Raw genomic sequence first — 15,624 nt, 5'->3', positions numbered from 1 at the left:
CCCCACCACGGGGAGAGCCCCCCCGCCACGGGGAGAACCCCTCCCGCCACGGGGAGACCCCCCCCGCCACGGGGAGACCCCCCCCCGCCATGGGGAGAGCCCCCCCGCCATGAGGAGAGCCCCCCCGCCATGGGGAGACCCCCTGCCACGGGGAGACCCCCCGCCACGCGCGCTTCAGGAAAACCAGGACTGCGGGTGCCGCCCCGGGAGCTCCCCGCCTTGCTGGGCCCGTAGAGTAAACGCGCACAAAGCAGGGACGTCTTTGTCACTGACACAGATACGGTCGGGGCGGAGGGTCTGGGCACTGTGGAGAGGACGTCCCGAGCGGCCACTGCCGTGGACGTCTCCCGAGCATCGGCCAGATGAAGACGCTGTTGAGAGGAAGTCTAGGTTTTTTGGTTTTTTTTTCTTTTGTTTTTATTATTATTCAGGGTCCTAAAAATGCCGCTCGTTGCGGGAGGGCTGAGGAGGCACGGCTCGTCCAGGGTCAGGGCGAGGAGCCAGGTGCACCGAGGGCTCCAGTCTGCGTCCCCGCCACCAGCAGGTCTTCCTCCTGCTCAGAGCCGAGTTGCGGGCAGGGCGCCACTGTTTCTGGTTTCGGGCAGTTGGCTTCATTTGCTTCACAATACTTTCCCTTTTTTTTTTTTTTTTTTTTTTTTTTTCTGTAGCAAACCAAAGAGAGAGTGAAACTATTGATACAGCTGGCTGATGGCTTTTGTGAAAAGGGGCATGCCCACGCGGCAGAGATAAAAAAATGTGTCACCGCCGTGGATAAGAGGTACCGAGATTTCTCTCTGCGGATGGAGAAGTACCGGACCTCTCTGGAGAAAGCCCTGGGGATTTCTTCAGATTCCAACAAATCGGTAAATGGCCCGGCGCACCCCGAGGCGGCTGCAGCCTTCTTCCTCGCGTCCCGTGTGTGGACGGAGTTCACCGCAGTTCATTGACTCTCTTGTCCCACAGAGCAAAAGTCTTCAGCTCGACATCATCCCCGCCAGCGTCCCCGGGTCAGAGGTGAAACTGCGCGACGCCGCTCACGAGCTCAACGAGGAAAAGCGGAAATCCGCCCGCAGGAAAGAGTAAGCCGGCCTCTCGGAGCCCGCCGGGCCGCCGGCAGCAGCGGGCAAACTGGCGCCTCCGTGCGCCGGGCCGCCGGGCAGCGTCACCGCCTCTGCCTGCTCGGAACGTGCTCCGCGTTTGCAGCGCGGAGGCCTCTGTGCGCACTGTCCCCTTATCGCCCGGTTCGGAGGCAGCATCTTGTGTTTCATCCCCTGGGCCCCCATCAAGTGGGTTGACAGATTGGTGTGGTATCGCTTCTCATCCACGGATCATGAACAGTGATCCCGGGAAGAAACTGGTGACGTGAGCGAGGTGTTTAAAAGCTGCCCGTTAGTGAACCGCGCGCGGTGTTAACAAAGACAGGAGATCACGCCGCAGCAGCGACTCTCAGCCCGCTCCCGGTCGGGGGCAGTCTCGTTCCCGGGGTGACATTGGCAGTGTGGGGGCGTTTTGGGTTGTTACAGAGCAGGGAGGGGAGAGTGCTCCTGGCATCTAGTGGGTGGAGACCAGGGATCTGCTGAACGCCCCCCTCAGGGCCCAGGACAGGACGGCCCCGCACGGCCGCTCCGCGGACCCGAAACCCTGGTCTTGGGCACCTCAGCAGAACTTTTTCTGAACTGTTTTTTCCTTTGAACTGGTGACTACAGTTTTGTCTCCTCTTGATTTGGTTCTCCAGAACACATTACTGACTGGTGTTTTTCAAACCACCTTATTACTGCATAAGCCATAAAAGCAGGTAGTGAAAAAAAGCACGCATCCCGACCGTGAGCTGAACTGCCTGCCTTCTTCTGTTTCAGGTTCATCATGGCTGAGCTAATTCAAACCGAAAAGGCTTACGTAAGGGACCTCCGGGAGTGTATGGATGTAAGTAAGTTTTTTTGCTTGTTTATTTAGATTGAGTCTGATCTCGTATTTATTCTCGCCTCTGAGTAGTTCTTAAAATAATCTCACGTTTTGCCGTTGCTTTTGAGATCTAACGCGTGTCGAGCGGCCAGCTTCATGCTTCTGCGAAGTTCTGGGCTTGTGTTCTGCTCATCACAGGGATGATGCAGCGTTAATCCTCTCATTCCATCTATCACGTGACAGCCTGGCTGGCATTCTCTTTGCTTAGAATTTGACAGCAGCTTTCAGAGAAATGTGCCTACTAGTTATGATCAGCGAACTACTACTCAGTAGTTTCATGAACATTCCTTGTGCCTTGTGGAGTAGGTTAATTCGCAGGTCAGGAGCTGAAAATCAGTTTAGAGCCAAAAACTAAGAAAACTGTTCTCAAGTATTATAGCAACTGGTGAGCTTTTTTTTTTTTTTTTCTTTTATGTAGTTTTATAAAAAGCTTCGTCCTTAAGGTATATTTTCAGGTATGCGTTAACTCCGGGCACACGTTTACAGAGTCGGAAATACCTGTTTCTTGAGACTTTGCTGCGCTGTTCATCTGACCCCTCTGTTTCCTCCTGGCAGACCTACCTGTGGGAGATGACCAGCGGCGTGGAGGAGATCCCGCCCGGCATCGTGAACAAGGAGCTCGTGATCTTCGGAAACATGCTGGAGATCTACGAGTTCCACAACAAGTGAGTGCCCCGCCTCCACGGGCCTTCGCCGGGTCCCCGTGGAATCGAGGCACGATGTCAGGCTTCCGTAGCAAGAAATACACGTTTCTGATTAAGTGTAGATCGCAGTGGGTTTTTTTTTTTTTTTTGGAATTTGAATGAAGCCTGTCAGACTTTCGTCAGTAAGATTGACATTCTAGCGTCTGTTTTAATACAGGCTCAACTTTGTATCTGTGCTCACTTTCTGTTGAAAAGAAGATTAGGAAAACTGTGAAAACCGTTTCAGAAAGAACCGTAACTTCTCTCAAGCTGTGTGATCAGCTGCTACATACGTTACTCCGGGTTAAAAGAAAGAAGAGGTTTCCACGGGCCGCGAGCCAGCATTTGGCCTTTCCTGATAAAAGGGAGGAAGGAAATGAGGCTAGAACAGATGTGTAGCCTGACCAAAACGAGACGCACTCTCCATTGAGACGGGAGGCCCACGGTTTTATTTTTAAGATTTTAAAAAATTTTATTGTATTTACTGGCGTGTGACGTTGGTTAATAAAATTATGTCGGTTTCAACTGTACATTTCTGTAGTACATCACATGTATGTCAGTCACACGGTGCGTTCACTACCCAGAGATGTTTTCAACAGCAGCGGAAGGTACTTTAAGTAGAGTCTGTACAGCCCAGCAGCCTGTGGAAAACGATGCGGGGGCCGACCTTGGGGTCTTCCTCACTGCCCCGCCCTCACCCCAACAAAAGACACTGAAATCTAAGTGGATTCTTCCGATTGCCATCGTGCGTTACCCCGTTAGCTACCAAACAGCGCGCTTTCCCCGAAGTGAGCTGCAGGGTTAGGTTTTCAGTTAGGAAGTCTGCGCAGGCTGGACTGCGTGGCCGTTCAGAGGCGTGACCTACCCTGATCAGGGGGGCTGCCTGGGTTCGTGGCGTGCTTGGTCCCCGCTCTGACACGTCTCACTAGCAAAGCGTTTTACAGCACCGCGATAACCCGATACCGTTTTTATTCTCTGCAGCATATTCCTGAAAGAGCTGGAAAAGTACGAGCAGCTGCCCGAGGACGTGGGACACTGCTTTGTCACTTGGGTAAGGAAGCCTCGCTTCTGGATCTCGTAATTATTCGGTGGCTTCGAAGGCATTTGGAAAGGAATGCTGTTTATTTCTTCAATGTCAGCATCTCCTGCTGGTATCCGCATACGCAGAAACAGACTTTGCCTCGAAGAATTATGTTCTCCAGCTCGTGACTGACGCACCGTGAGCTTTTTACCGGCAGTGGCCTTGGCTGGAAATACACCAGTCAGTGTTCCAGACCCCCGTGTGGCCCCGGAGAGTCCCGGGTGGCCGGCCCTGCCCTGGCGGCCGGGGGACGGTCATCGAGCCAGGAGGGGGAGAGACGAGTGGCCTGGCGGTCATGCCATCTCAGCCTGCTGCCCGGGCTTGCACAGACCATTGTGGGGGGGCAGAGAGGTCGTGCCCAGCCCCGTCCACCCAGCCAGGGAGGCTTCTGGAGCGGTGCGGTATCAGCAGGATGTTGTTTCTGGTTTTAATAGCTCCCTCTCTAAAATACGGTTTCTTTAATTTGGACCCTAAATTACACACAGCTTCTTTTCTACATAAACGTATCATAGTTTGACTTTCTGCCATTGGAAAAAGATATTCTAATTTTTTCGTTTGTTTATAGGCAGACAAGTTTCAGATGTATGTCACTTATTGCAAAAATAAGCCCGATTCTACTCAGCTGATATTAGAGCATGCAGGATCCTACTTCGATGTAAGTAATAGATTACTAAAAAGCTGTGAAGTTTCTAAGTCATACCTGGTAAAGATCAAATTCAACATTAATCCTAATGTCTGCCTACTTGATGGGACAACATTTCATTTTCATTTTTATCTATTACATTTATGGTGGGACACTTTTATATTTTCTTCTGTTTTTAAAAGCTCAAGTACAACCAACTACGTATCTATAACAAATTCAGACTTTAATAGGCATATGTTCCTATGTCATCACTTGCTATTTTCATATCACAAATTTTTACGTGTAATATTACACACAGAAGATATAAACTATTAATTTAAGCTTCTTTTCCCCTTGAAAACAAAGATAACTTTGAATCTTTTTTAATGGTTTATTTTTTCCATTTTAATTTCGCGATGTTGGTATTTTCCAAAAGTGGCCTAACTAGCAAAAGTCTACAAAGCACAGTGACCGCTGGGCCCGTTGAGAGGGTCATTACGTGTGTCCTCGTTGGTATGAGTGTAGGTGCAGGTCAGCTTTTTTTGAAAGCTAATGTCGGGAGATTATTTAATACAAAAGGAGCGGAGCCTCATGATATAACATACAGAATGCTTTTCGGGCTTCTAGAATGTCGTCAAATGTGTGCCAAACACATGGGGGTTAAAAGAGAAGGTGCTTTGAACGTTATGAAGAATGGCGCGGAAGCCCAGGAGAGTATCAGCCATTTCTGTCTTTACACTTGTGCATGGCAGACAATCCGCCCTTCTCTGAAAGCCTGGGAAGTTAGAATGAGTTTTAGCTTCCGTCTTTGGGACGGACCCTGTCTGTAGATGGCCCCGTCTTAGTTGCCATCCTCACGACTGGTGATTACTCATCCCCGTCTTTGTAGATAGAAAGTCTGCTCCTTGCCCCGTGCTGCCTTTTTCACTGTTTCACGCAAACCCAGGTCTTTGCCATTAGAAGAAGCCCAGCACTGTGTGGCTGCCTGCAGAGTTAGAATGATTTAAGGCCTACCTATCGAGAGCATGCGGCACTTCTGCCATTTCGAATCAGAGCCATTTAAAAAAACCCTTTGCCTTAAAACATCTGTGAGAATGCCAGAAGTAATGCTCGTCCAATTAAGAGATTCGTGAATTACGTGGCTGTTACCTGTGTGGTGCAGCATTGTTGCCCATGGTTCAGGGGCTCGTTTAAGTATCCGCACTCGGTCGTCGGCGCCTGGCACAGAGTGGTGAATAACACAGACAGGGCACCCACCCACCTCCACGGAGAGCAACAGAATCAGCAAGGACTCTATTACATGTAAACAACTAAATCGCCAGTGCAAAGTAGAAATCATAGCATTAGATGTGCCACTGACCGGTGGGCTGGATCCGTTTTTTACCCCCAATTGTGCCTTCTCCCATCTAAAGTAAAATTTTATAAGCCAAGAAGTTTTTGTCGATATCCTAACAGTTTTTTAGAAAAAGGGAACTTTATTATTTCAGCAGGATTAAACCTTTTTTTCAGATATTTTAGAAGAATACTGTGATCTTGTAACCATTTTCGACTAGTGTGACTCTGTGCTATGAGATCGTAATAAGAATGGCAACAAAAAATAGTGGGATTGGTGTTTAGAAATATTGGAGACGCATATCTGAAAATGTTATTAAACTAAGGTGTATTAAAAAGACAATATCTTGGACATGGTTCCATAGTGTGGTGGTTAGCATATCTGCTTTACACTCAGAGGGTCCTGGGTTCACACCCCAGTGGAGCCATGGTCCATCCATAGTCTACGGCCACACCACAACAAGCCCGATCCCATCTGATCTCAGAAGCTAAGCAGGGTCGGGCCTGCTTAGTAGTTGGATGGGAGACCACCTAGGAAGACCAGGTGCTGTAAGCATAAATAATAATTTTTTTAAAAAAAAGAGTCGTAATATCTTTCAAATTAATTAGGCGTATTCACGACCTGGAATACTGCTCAGTAGTGTTGAGGGATAAACTCTCGATACATGGACAGCATAGATTAATCTCCAAAACGTGTCCTGAAAGAGGCTAGATGTTTAAAAACAGACGTTCTGTGTGATACCTTTTATGCGAACTTCTAGAATATGCAAAACCAATCTGTGGTGGTAGAAATTGGAACCAGAGCTGCCTTTGGAGGGTGGTGGGTGGGTGAGGGACTTGATCGGAAGGGGGCATGGTAGAAATTGTCTGTATCCTGGTTCAGAAGTTGGTTACGAGTGTGTTAGCATCAGTCAGAACTCATTGCCCGGTGCGTTGTACCGTATATGAAAAATCACTTAGATGTGATATTAAATGATGAACATGTGTATCATCATGAAGTCACAAATCCCACATTTTTAAACGATTGCAAGTTGAAAAGAAACTTGTAAAACTTGTATTTATGAGCGGAAGGCAGAGTCGGAATTGTCACGGTTTTAATTTAACCTGCTCGATGCTTGAGTAACAAGTCATTTGGTGATTCCCGCAGCCAGCACCTCACAGGAAGTGCGGCCCCATGAATCACGGTCTGGTCTGCTTTTCCTGGCGACCCTAACGCGAATGACAAACAGATTGAGAACACAAAAATGTGGTGGTTTTAAAATCCATTCTGAAGCACAGAATCTCAGAAAATAACCATGTTTTGAAAAGTTTGTGAGAAGAATGCTAAGAACTTAGAAAATGCAAATACATTAGGTTAGTGTGAAAATTCAGGGCTAGAAGCCACCGGAGTAATGAGAGCAAACAGAGAATAATTCCTTGATGGTGTGTGGATCTGCTCATGGGGAATGGGAAGCCTCTTGTGGAGTCGGGCTGTGGGGAGGGATGTGGTTTGTGACTCAGGCTCGCGTGGCCGGAGCTTGGAGGACTCCGGTGGAACGGGGCCGGTCCCATCCCTGACTCAGGTGTGACCAGTGCTGGCCGCTGGGGACAGCCGCAGGGCGTCGTGGCTTTGCCTGTTTGATCTCTGCAGGGGGGGAAACCAGACAGTCAGAGTAAAGCTCCTGTCCTCTGTGTTCAAAGTGATAACTGGACTGAGATGATTTTTATGTGGAGCACATTAAAAGAACCAGCAGTGATTTCTGCTTTATAGTTACAGAAAAATACTGATGCGTGCATATCATTATGGAGGTAAATAAATGTACGTTTTTTAGTTCGTACTAACTTACCCAGCGATGTTTTTATTTATATATATGTACAATTTTTTTTTTTTAATTCAGGAGATACAGCAGCGGCACGGATTAGCCAATTCCATCTCTTCCTACCTTATTAAACCAGTTCAGCGAATAACGAAGTACCAGCTCCTTTTGAAAGTACGTATGAAGCATCTTCAGCCTGCAGTTTGGATTGTGCGTTAGTACGTTGACATTCGCTTTTATGTAAAGCACCCCGAGTTCTTAAAATAACGCTCAGCACACTGTTGTTATTTTTTAAGTCATTGCCATCCATCACCCCAACCGATTTCTCAGTGCGGCAGGCAAGCAAGAGAACGTTCCTCGGTCATAAACCGAAACATCGCCGACCGAGCGTACTCCCTCACACAGTGAGGAAGGAAAGAGAAGCCAGCGGTCCTGGGTGCCTTAGACCTTGTCCCTGCCGTGGTGGTTGACGGGGCCAGTGCCGGGCTGTGGGGTGGGAACCGGCCTCCGCGGTGCGGCCCAGGTCATCCCTGGCTCGCTGCCATGCGCCCTCAGCGCTGAGTCTGCTCGGTAGGGCCGAGTCCCAGAAGAGCTCGCCCCAAGGACACTTGCTCCCTGCCACCCCCCTCCAGTATAGCTGATTCGCACACACCCTCACGGAGAGGACTGTTCACACACGTCATGAGTATTTGAGTCAGACTGACCTCTTCTTCGTCTTGCTCATGAATGATCGTAATTAAAATCACGCTTGTTAAAATCTAGTAAGGATTAGTCTTCACGAAAGAATGGTAAAGAAAACCTAGAATTTGTGATGAGAGTTGTCATAGAATGCATCATACGTAATTGACACCCATTTTCTTGACGACAAGATAGAGGTAGTTTGTCACCTCCATCTGATGACACTTGTTTTCCCCCGCCAGTTCCTGGCTGGTGAGCGTCAGTGAGCGTTACATGCGCAAACCATCCGTTCATCCCGGTAACAGTATTTTGTGTGCAGTTAGGACCAGTTGGGTCCTAGCACAGCAATTGGAGGTGATACTATAATTTTTCTAGATATGAAAGAAATTCAGAAGGTGGAGTTATGAATGCCTGAAACTCTCCTTACTCTTTTTGTTGATAAGAAAAATCTAGAAACAGTAAGAAGTGTCTACGTTCTTTTGCAGAAGAGATAACCCTTGCAGAGCTTCTCGTTGGACCTGTCCTCTGCACTTCCGTATCAGAATCCCATTAAGCGGCCATGTGGCCATCACCGCAAAAATATGTGGCCGCCGTAAACAGGAAATAGAAGTCAGTAGGCTAAGTTTATATTTGCATTTGCTCTTTGCTTTCTGATTCCGCAAAGGCAGTGCATCCTTTGGTGTTCTTAAGACCTAAGGATTTTGTTTTTAGCATGTGGTTGCACTAAAATTCTCCTTCTCCATGACTTCACATCTAGTCCAGTGCTTTGGTTTTTAAACCCTCCTTGATTCTGCCGAGGGTTCTTCTAGAGAAGAGGAGTGAGCTCCCCAGTGAGGAAGGTTTTCTGCCAGTGCAGTTGGTCCCCGTGTGTTGCATTTCTAAAGCACTTTTTTGCTAAGCCGTTCGGAATGATAGATAAACGCCCTACATTCACACGTCAGGTGCTTGTCAGGCAGCTCCGTCGCTCTAAACCACCCGGCGTGAGGCCCGAGCCTACCGCAATGTCACGCCCCTCTTCCGTTGACTGCGGGGACACAAAGGCCGTTTTCACTGTTGCCGACTTAAGATAATCACGACTGCACTGGTAAGGAGGGGACTCGGAGCCCAGCGGAATCTGAGTCTGCGGGCCCGGCTGCCGTTCACGTCGGAGCAGATGCTCCCCTGAGATCTGGAACGTAGGTGCGCCCGGGGACGTTCCGAACGTCGGCGCCCAGACGAGGAGCACGCGACGCCCTGCAGTGTGGCCGTTCCCGCCGCACGCGGCAGCGCCAGGTTGGGTGGCGTCGTGCCGATGGCCCCAGAGCGTTCGGCGTCACGCCGGCGTCCTGTGGGGAGCTTAGCGGTCATAGCTGGGCCCCGGCATGACCTTCAGACACGACCGATAGCCGACTGCGCTCTGCTCTACTGATTAAATGTTTTCGTTTATCATCTTGGGGGTTTGGTAGTTAACATGCAGCCTAATTCCATCTTAAACCATGACGACATCTGGTCCGCTCTGACGTGAGGCGCTGTCCTCGTCGGAGCCGGATGAAGAGGCGGTACTTTGTTTTCTCCGATAACCTGTGCCCAGCTGACCACAGTCTGTTTTCACCCTGCAAATCGTGGATTTTCATAGACCCGTTTCTGCAGCGATCTGGCTGGTAGAGTATTTCGCAGTCTCTGCTAGTTCACGGTCTCGGTCCCCTGCAGGAGCTGCTCACGTGCTGCGAGGAGGGGAAGGGGGAGATTAAAGACGGCCTGGAGGTGATGCTCAGCGTGCCCAAGCGAGCCAACGACGCCATGCACCTCAGCATGCTGGAAGGTAACGGGGCGCCCGCGTCCCCCCCACGCCCCCCCACGCCCCCTCCACGTCCCCCCACGCCCCCTCCACATTTCCCGTGTTCACCGCGCCTTCTGCCACACCCTTTCAGATGGATTGCCCACATGTGAAAATCCTGGCTTCACGCATCAGTGTTTTAGTTAAGGCGTTAAGAATCTGGATGTGAATCTCTTTTTTCAAGAATTGGATTTATTGCTTCCATTAGATCCCATGAAATACTTGTACCTCTTTAAACACCTGGTTTTGTCCTGTAACTGGAGAACAGCCTCTCCACACGCTGAGCCCCAGCAGAGCTCACTTGGCTTTGGTTACCTGGCCTCCGTGTTGGGTGGGTGGGTAGAAGGAAGGATAGATCAGTCCCCCAAGATCCCAAAACCCTTAAGGGAGCTCGTCACTTCCCCATCTCTGTGTCCTTTGCGTCACTTGCTAGAGCTTTGAACGCAGCAGGTACCACATACCCGCTAATGGAGTTGAATGTGGTGTGTAACGTATTAAAGAGACGACCAGTAAAATATGCTTGAAAACTATTGTCGCAGTTACAATCTCTGTGACTGCTCTGTTTAAGGAAGTTACTTCTGTGTTACAGAGCTTAACTCTCATTGTCAGGTTACGCAGAAATATTTACAAGCAGTAACCCTGCCCCAAGTGCTTGTGCCAGCCTGCCATCGCCCTCGGTGGCACGGAGCAGCGCGCTAGTTAGGGCAGAGGCGCTGCTGTTCGTAACAGACCCAACGCTTGGAAGCCGCGCACAACGGCTTCTCTCCCTTCGGCGTGAAACCCGGAGCTGGCGGCAGCCCCGCCTGTGCGCTCGTCCCGCCGGCCGCTCCCCACTCCCTGGACGTTGTCTGGCCGGCCCGGTTCGGGGTGTGTAGAGACCGTGTCCACGTTCCCCCGAGCGGGACGTGGGACGAGGGCTGGGACCAGAAGGTGTGCCCGTGGCTCCCTGCGTGGCCATGGGGGTGCGTGGCTGCCTCTAACTGCGGAGGGGGCTGGCAAGCGCGCTGCTTACTGGGGTGGCCCCGAAGGAGAGCCTCTGCTCTTAGGGAAGAGGGTGGAGTCGGGGTTGGGAGGCGACTAGCAGCCCCTGCCCGGGATTCCACTTTGTGTCCTGGTAGCTTAAAGTCCACACAACGGGCCACTTTTGTGAAGAGATGGCAACAGTGAGAGCCAGCCAGGGGCCAGAGATGAGTGATTTGGTTGCAGACGTGTGCGTTCAGCGGTGGGAGGACTCACCTGGGATGGGTACCCAGGCCCTTGAAGAGAGGCTGGCAAAGTCTGGGCAGCGTGCTGTAGGCCGAGGGAGTCGAGGAGGCAGGGAACCGCGTGGGCAGAGGTTTGTGGACGAAGTGCTGTGGGTGAGGGGAAGGAGGAGTCAGACCAGGTGGCAGAGGGTCAGGGCGCCACCCCGACGAGACGGAGCCTGAAGAGCAGAGCTGCAAGGCATTGCCGAATTGTCCGAATGAGGGAAACGATGCACGGAGTCGTGGTGCAGGACGGGCCGTGCACACCTTCGTGGAGGTGTCCCGTGCCAGCGGGCGCGGCCAGGGCCCACCCCGGCGGGGAGCTGCGCCCAGGTCTCGCTGGGCGGGCCACGACTGCCTCGGCCGGCACGATGCCGTGTCCCACCCAGCCCTTTCCCTTTTCTTTTACGTTGATCGTGCCTTCCTCTTTTACATTGCAGGGTTTGATGAAAACATCGAGTCTCAGGGAGAACTCATCCTGCAGGAGTCCTTCCAAGTGTGGGACCCGAAAACCTTAATCCGAAAGGGTCGAGAGCGGCATCTCTTCCTTTTTGAAATGTCCTTAGTCTTTAGTAAAGAAGTGAAAGATTCCAGTGGGAGAAGCAAGTACCTTTATAAAAGCAAATTGTTTGTAAGTATAGGTGTTCGGAACTGTCAGTGTAAAGGTAACACAACTGCAGCTTTTTTGTAGGTAGAGAAAAAGGAGTGTGTGTTGGCTTCAGTGAAGTTCTTTGACCGCCTTGGGCCCACTAGAGGGCGCTCGTGAGATTGCATTGCCTTAGCCCGAGAACACTTGCTCTCTCCAAATGCCAGACTCTTCACTGCAGTATAGGAGAACACTCTGTAGGTGAATTAAAATCATTTATCTCCCATGTGCCTTAACCAGCTTTATAAATATGTGAATTGATCATATCAGACTGTGATTAAGTAAGTTCTCATATCATTATAATTAATTTCCCATTCCCCAGCGTTGGGATAGATTTGAGAGACCTTACCCATAGATGCTTACTGATGAGGTTTGATTTTTTTTTTTATTAAGATCAAGTCCCATCTTCCCTTAGTGGGTGATATCTCAGAGGACTAGCAACACAGAACTGTTGGGCAAGGCCAGGCAGAGGAGGATAGTGCAAAACTAAGGAAAAATCACCATTAGAGAAAGAACAGTAAATGCAATAGAATTTGGTTTCTTTACACAAAATATGGCAGATTGCTGCTGAGAAATATTGATGGATGTTTGGAGTTTAGACAGTTTATATTTTATACATTATATTTTTTATGATATCCATATGTTAATCAAATTCCCAAAGTAATAAAGTACTACCAAGTGTAGAAATCTTCTTAATAATAATCTGGAATTTGCAAGTTCAAACCAATGGTTTTCTTAAGAGTTTTCCCTGGTTTATATCCTGTTGGAGATTGTCCTTTGGATCACAGCCCACCTTACATCATTTTAGATCATATTCTAACTGGAAAGAAAAAATGCAATATTGCTGGCTAGTAATTTCACTAGCTGGCTTTAATGGATCCTTAGAGACCAAACCAGTCTGTTTTAGAAGCTGATAGCTCTTCACTTAATTTGTCTTTTAACAGTTAAGTTTCCCTCAGAGGCCACCTCTGGAGAGGTAGATCATGAATTTCCTCCTTTGCCAGAGAGGAGAGAACGCATTGGGGGGGGGGGGGGGGACGGCGAGGGTGACCTTCGTCTACACTCTTCTGCGCTCCGCATGTAACAATTGCATATGTTACGGCGGAATTTTGTTTCTCAATTCTTAAAATTATTGGCGAAATACTAAACGTTAATGCTATCGTTAGACAAACTGGAAAATAACTAAGCGGTTAAAACGCCATTTGCCTCTCTGGAGGGGGGCTGCTTGATTAGTGCTGAAAACCCGAGGTGGCAACTGTTTTGCAGCTAGAACAGACTGACTTGTATTTATCAGGCTGAAAATAGTCAGCTCGTGATTTCCAGATAATAGGGTATTCAGATAATTTTGCTTTCCTTCCTCCGAATTTGCTTGTTGACCTGCATCAGAATCCCCAGTAGACATGCTCAGAGGAAATGAAAGAGACGAAACCAATCGTGTGTAGCCTAAGAACAGAATTTCCTCATTTCACCTAAAACGAGGGCCAAGGATTAACCTGTTAACGTGAACAGACTGTGTTGTTACAACCACAGTCACTGAAAATGGTTCTGATCTCCGAATTCTACTGGCACCTAATTATATAACTGTCTTTCTCTGCAGACCTCAGAGTTGGGTGTCACGGAACATGTTGAAGGAGATCCTTGCAAATTTGCGCTGTGGGTGGGGAGGACGCCAACCTCAGATAATAAAATCGTCCTTAAGGTACGTCTGCGTAAAGCTCGGGGTCGTGCCGGGTGCCAAGTTTATCATGCCAGTGTGTGCTCCAGTTTTCCTGTTGTTGAAACATACTGGTTTTCCTATCATTTTATGTGCTCCTTTTGTTGGGATTAGTGATCATTCATGAAGAATGGTAGAATAAATTCAGTTGGGTATTCTAGCGATGAAGTAACTTGAGCTAAACTCTAGCTTGCCTACTAAAAGATCAAACGGAGCGGGGTCTTCAAACTTCTTCCATTCTTTCAGTCTTAAAAAGAATTCATTGATTCCATAAGAGATGCAGGAAGTCGGGGTCTAGGAGGAAAGAGATGTGGATCCACAGCCCCCACACTTGACCTTTGGTTTCCAAAGGAAAATGTGCACCTGATAGATTCAGGAGGGACTTTGACATTTTCCGCGCTGAACAAGCCAAGTCTCCGTGAGGTCCTGGGCTCTTGGCTCTCTGGTTTGGGGCCATAAGAAGAAGAGAGAGGTGATTATCAGGTACAGGGTTATGATTTAACATGTTCAGAAACACTAAGGGTGCTTTGATGCACCTAGTCTTTGGGGGGGGAAAGTATCTCCGAATATGTGATTTGAACTCCGTTTTGATTATAACACCCTCTCCCAGGAATCACAGAGTGCCCTAAGGGTGTCTTATGTACTTCCCTTCTTCTGTGTTTGAGAAAATACAGATGAAACTCTTTGGGGGCTGTCTGGAAAGTCCATAATCGACTTCAGGATGTTTGGGGGAAGATGTAGACAAAGATTTGTAGAATATTGGGAGCCGAGCCAAAAGCTTAATGGGACTCTGGTGTGTGAGCGTGCATGTCAGTGATTTGGTCTCTTATATTCCTTTTAACCTCTCTATGGGACGTGCAGTGACTGCGAGTTATTCAGCGGTTGTCACTCGTGTGGAGTCTGTACTTTAGTGACCGCTGACTATGGAAGCCATTGTGTTTCTGAGGTCTCTATTCAATTGGAAATAACGGATTGTTTGGCGGTATCTGATTACCAACCCAGCATGTCCTCATTAGTACTAGCATAAAGCCCTATAAAATATAAATTGCACCAATAGCTAAATATTAGATAACTGAACTTCTCTAAGGCATAAAATTTTAAAGTACACTCAAGACCTTAACACCTGCAACTCACATTAAGTGTTTATCCAGATCAGCTGCACTGACAGATGCCAAAGGGGCCACCTAAGAAATAGTGCCAGAGACTTTGCCAGACGATTACTTTCATTTGGGACCTAATAAAATACTCATGATGCGATTGAAGAATAAGACTTCCTTGCGGGCTTTAATTCACCAGGTGAAAGTGTTCTAGGGAATTTCAAGTAACATTTTTCTGGCTTCCAAGGAGAGACTAGAAAGGAAGTGATGCCCTCATTAATTTCAGAGAGCGCTTTGTGGTGGCGGAGCTGATGGTGGAGGAGGTGGTTGTGATGGTCGCAATCATGGCGGAGCTTTTTGGGTGGCGGCGACTGTGGAGATGTGGCCACCGTGACGGTCATGATGGTGACGGCCGAGTAGTTGTAAAACAATCGTAGGCTTCTTTTACTTTTGTAGTCTGCAAGGGAGGATTTAAACCCTTCCTTAAACAGCATGAGACTCCCGGGAGAATTAGTCTTCATAAACATGACGATCGATACACTTTATGTCTTGAGAATTTTCTTTATTTCTGAGCCATATTAACAGTTTTCCTCAGTGGACTCCAAACTCTGCCAAATGTTCTTCCTCGGATACTTCTCTTTGTTTAAGCCCCAGGACATTCGTCCCGGACATTTAAATTCCAGTAGATCTACCGAGTTCAGAGCTTTCCACCCCGAGGCAGTTACTTCATGCACAGACTCCCTGGTTCCCAGTCACCTGCCTCCTAACCCAGAGTCAGTTTTACTGCTCTCCTGGCGTCAGGTCCCGGGATGGGAGTAAGAGGCTCCTTTATTTATCCTTTATTTCCCCATTACTGCCCCTAAATAACTTTAAAGACACATCTTCCAGTTAAAACATTTTCTTCAGAGAGTTCTCGGTTTTAATTTCCTTTCCCAACGTGGGCTTTGGCTTTC

The 15,624-nt window shown here is 48.6% G+C and overlaps 1 protein-coding gene and 1 pseudogene across 3 annotated transcripts in view; both read left to right on the top strand.

Moving 5' to 3' along the window:
• The window catches only part of TRIO (trio Rho guanine nucleotide exchange factor), a 300,662-nt gene that overhangs the window by 201,366 nt on the left and 83,672 nt on the right, over positions 1–15,624 (top strand). For all 3 annotated transcript variants that reach the window (XR_004952348.1, XM_016152143.2, XM_036225270.1), the window contains 10 exons: positions 669–863; positions 964–1,079; positions 1,857–1,923; positions 2,518–2,627; positions 3,627–3,696; positions 4,292–4,381; positions 7,558–7,650; positions 9,844–9,955; positions 11,655–11,845; positions 13,458–13,559. Coding sequence is in view for 2 of the 3 variants with exons in the window: in XM_016152143.2 (XP_016007629.2) it covers positions 669–863; positions 964–1,079; positions 1,857–1,923; positions 2,518–2,627; positions 3,627–3,696; positions 4,292–4,381; positions 7,558–7,650; positions 9,844–9,955; positions 11,655–11,845; positions 13,458–13,559 (1,146 nt within the window). In the remaining variant the exon portion in view is untranslated. The remainder of the gene's footprint in view (positions 1–668; positions 864–963; positions 1,080–1,856; positions 1,924–2,517; positions 2,628–3,626; positions 3,697–4,291; positions 4,382–7,557; positions 7,651–9,843; positions 9,956–11,654; positions 11,846–13,457; positions 13,560–15,624) is intronic.
• LOC118607013 lies at positions 6,122–6,236 on the top strand (annotated as a pseudogene).

Source organism: Rousettus aegyptiacus, unplaced genomic scaffold, assembly GCF_014176215.1.
Source record: "Rousettus aegyptiacus isolate mRouAeg1 unplaced genomic scaffold, mRouAeg1.p scaffold_m13_p_8, whole genome shotgun sequence".
In the NCBI taxonomy this organism is placed as follows: Eukaryota; Metazoa; Chordata; class Mammalia; order Chiroptera; family Pteropodidae; genus Rousettus; species Rousettus aegyptiacus.
Note: the sequence above shows the minus strand (reverse complement) of the source record. Positions and strands in the feature narration are given on the sequence as shown.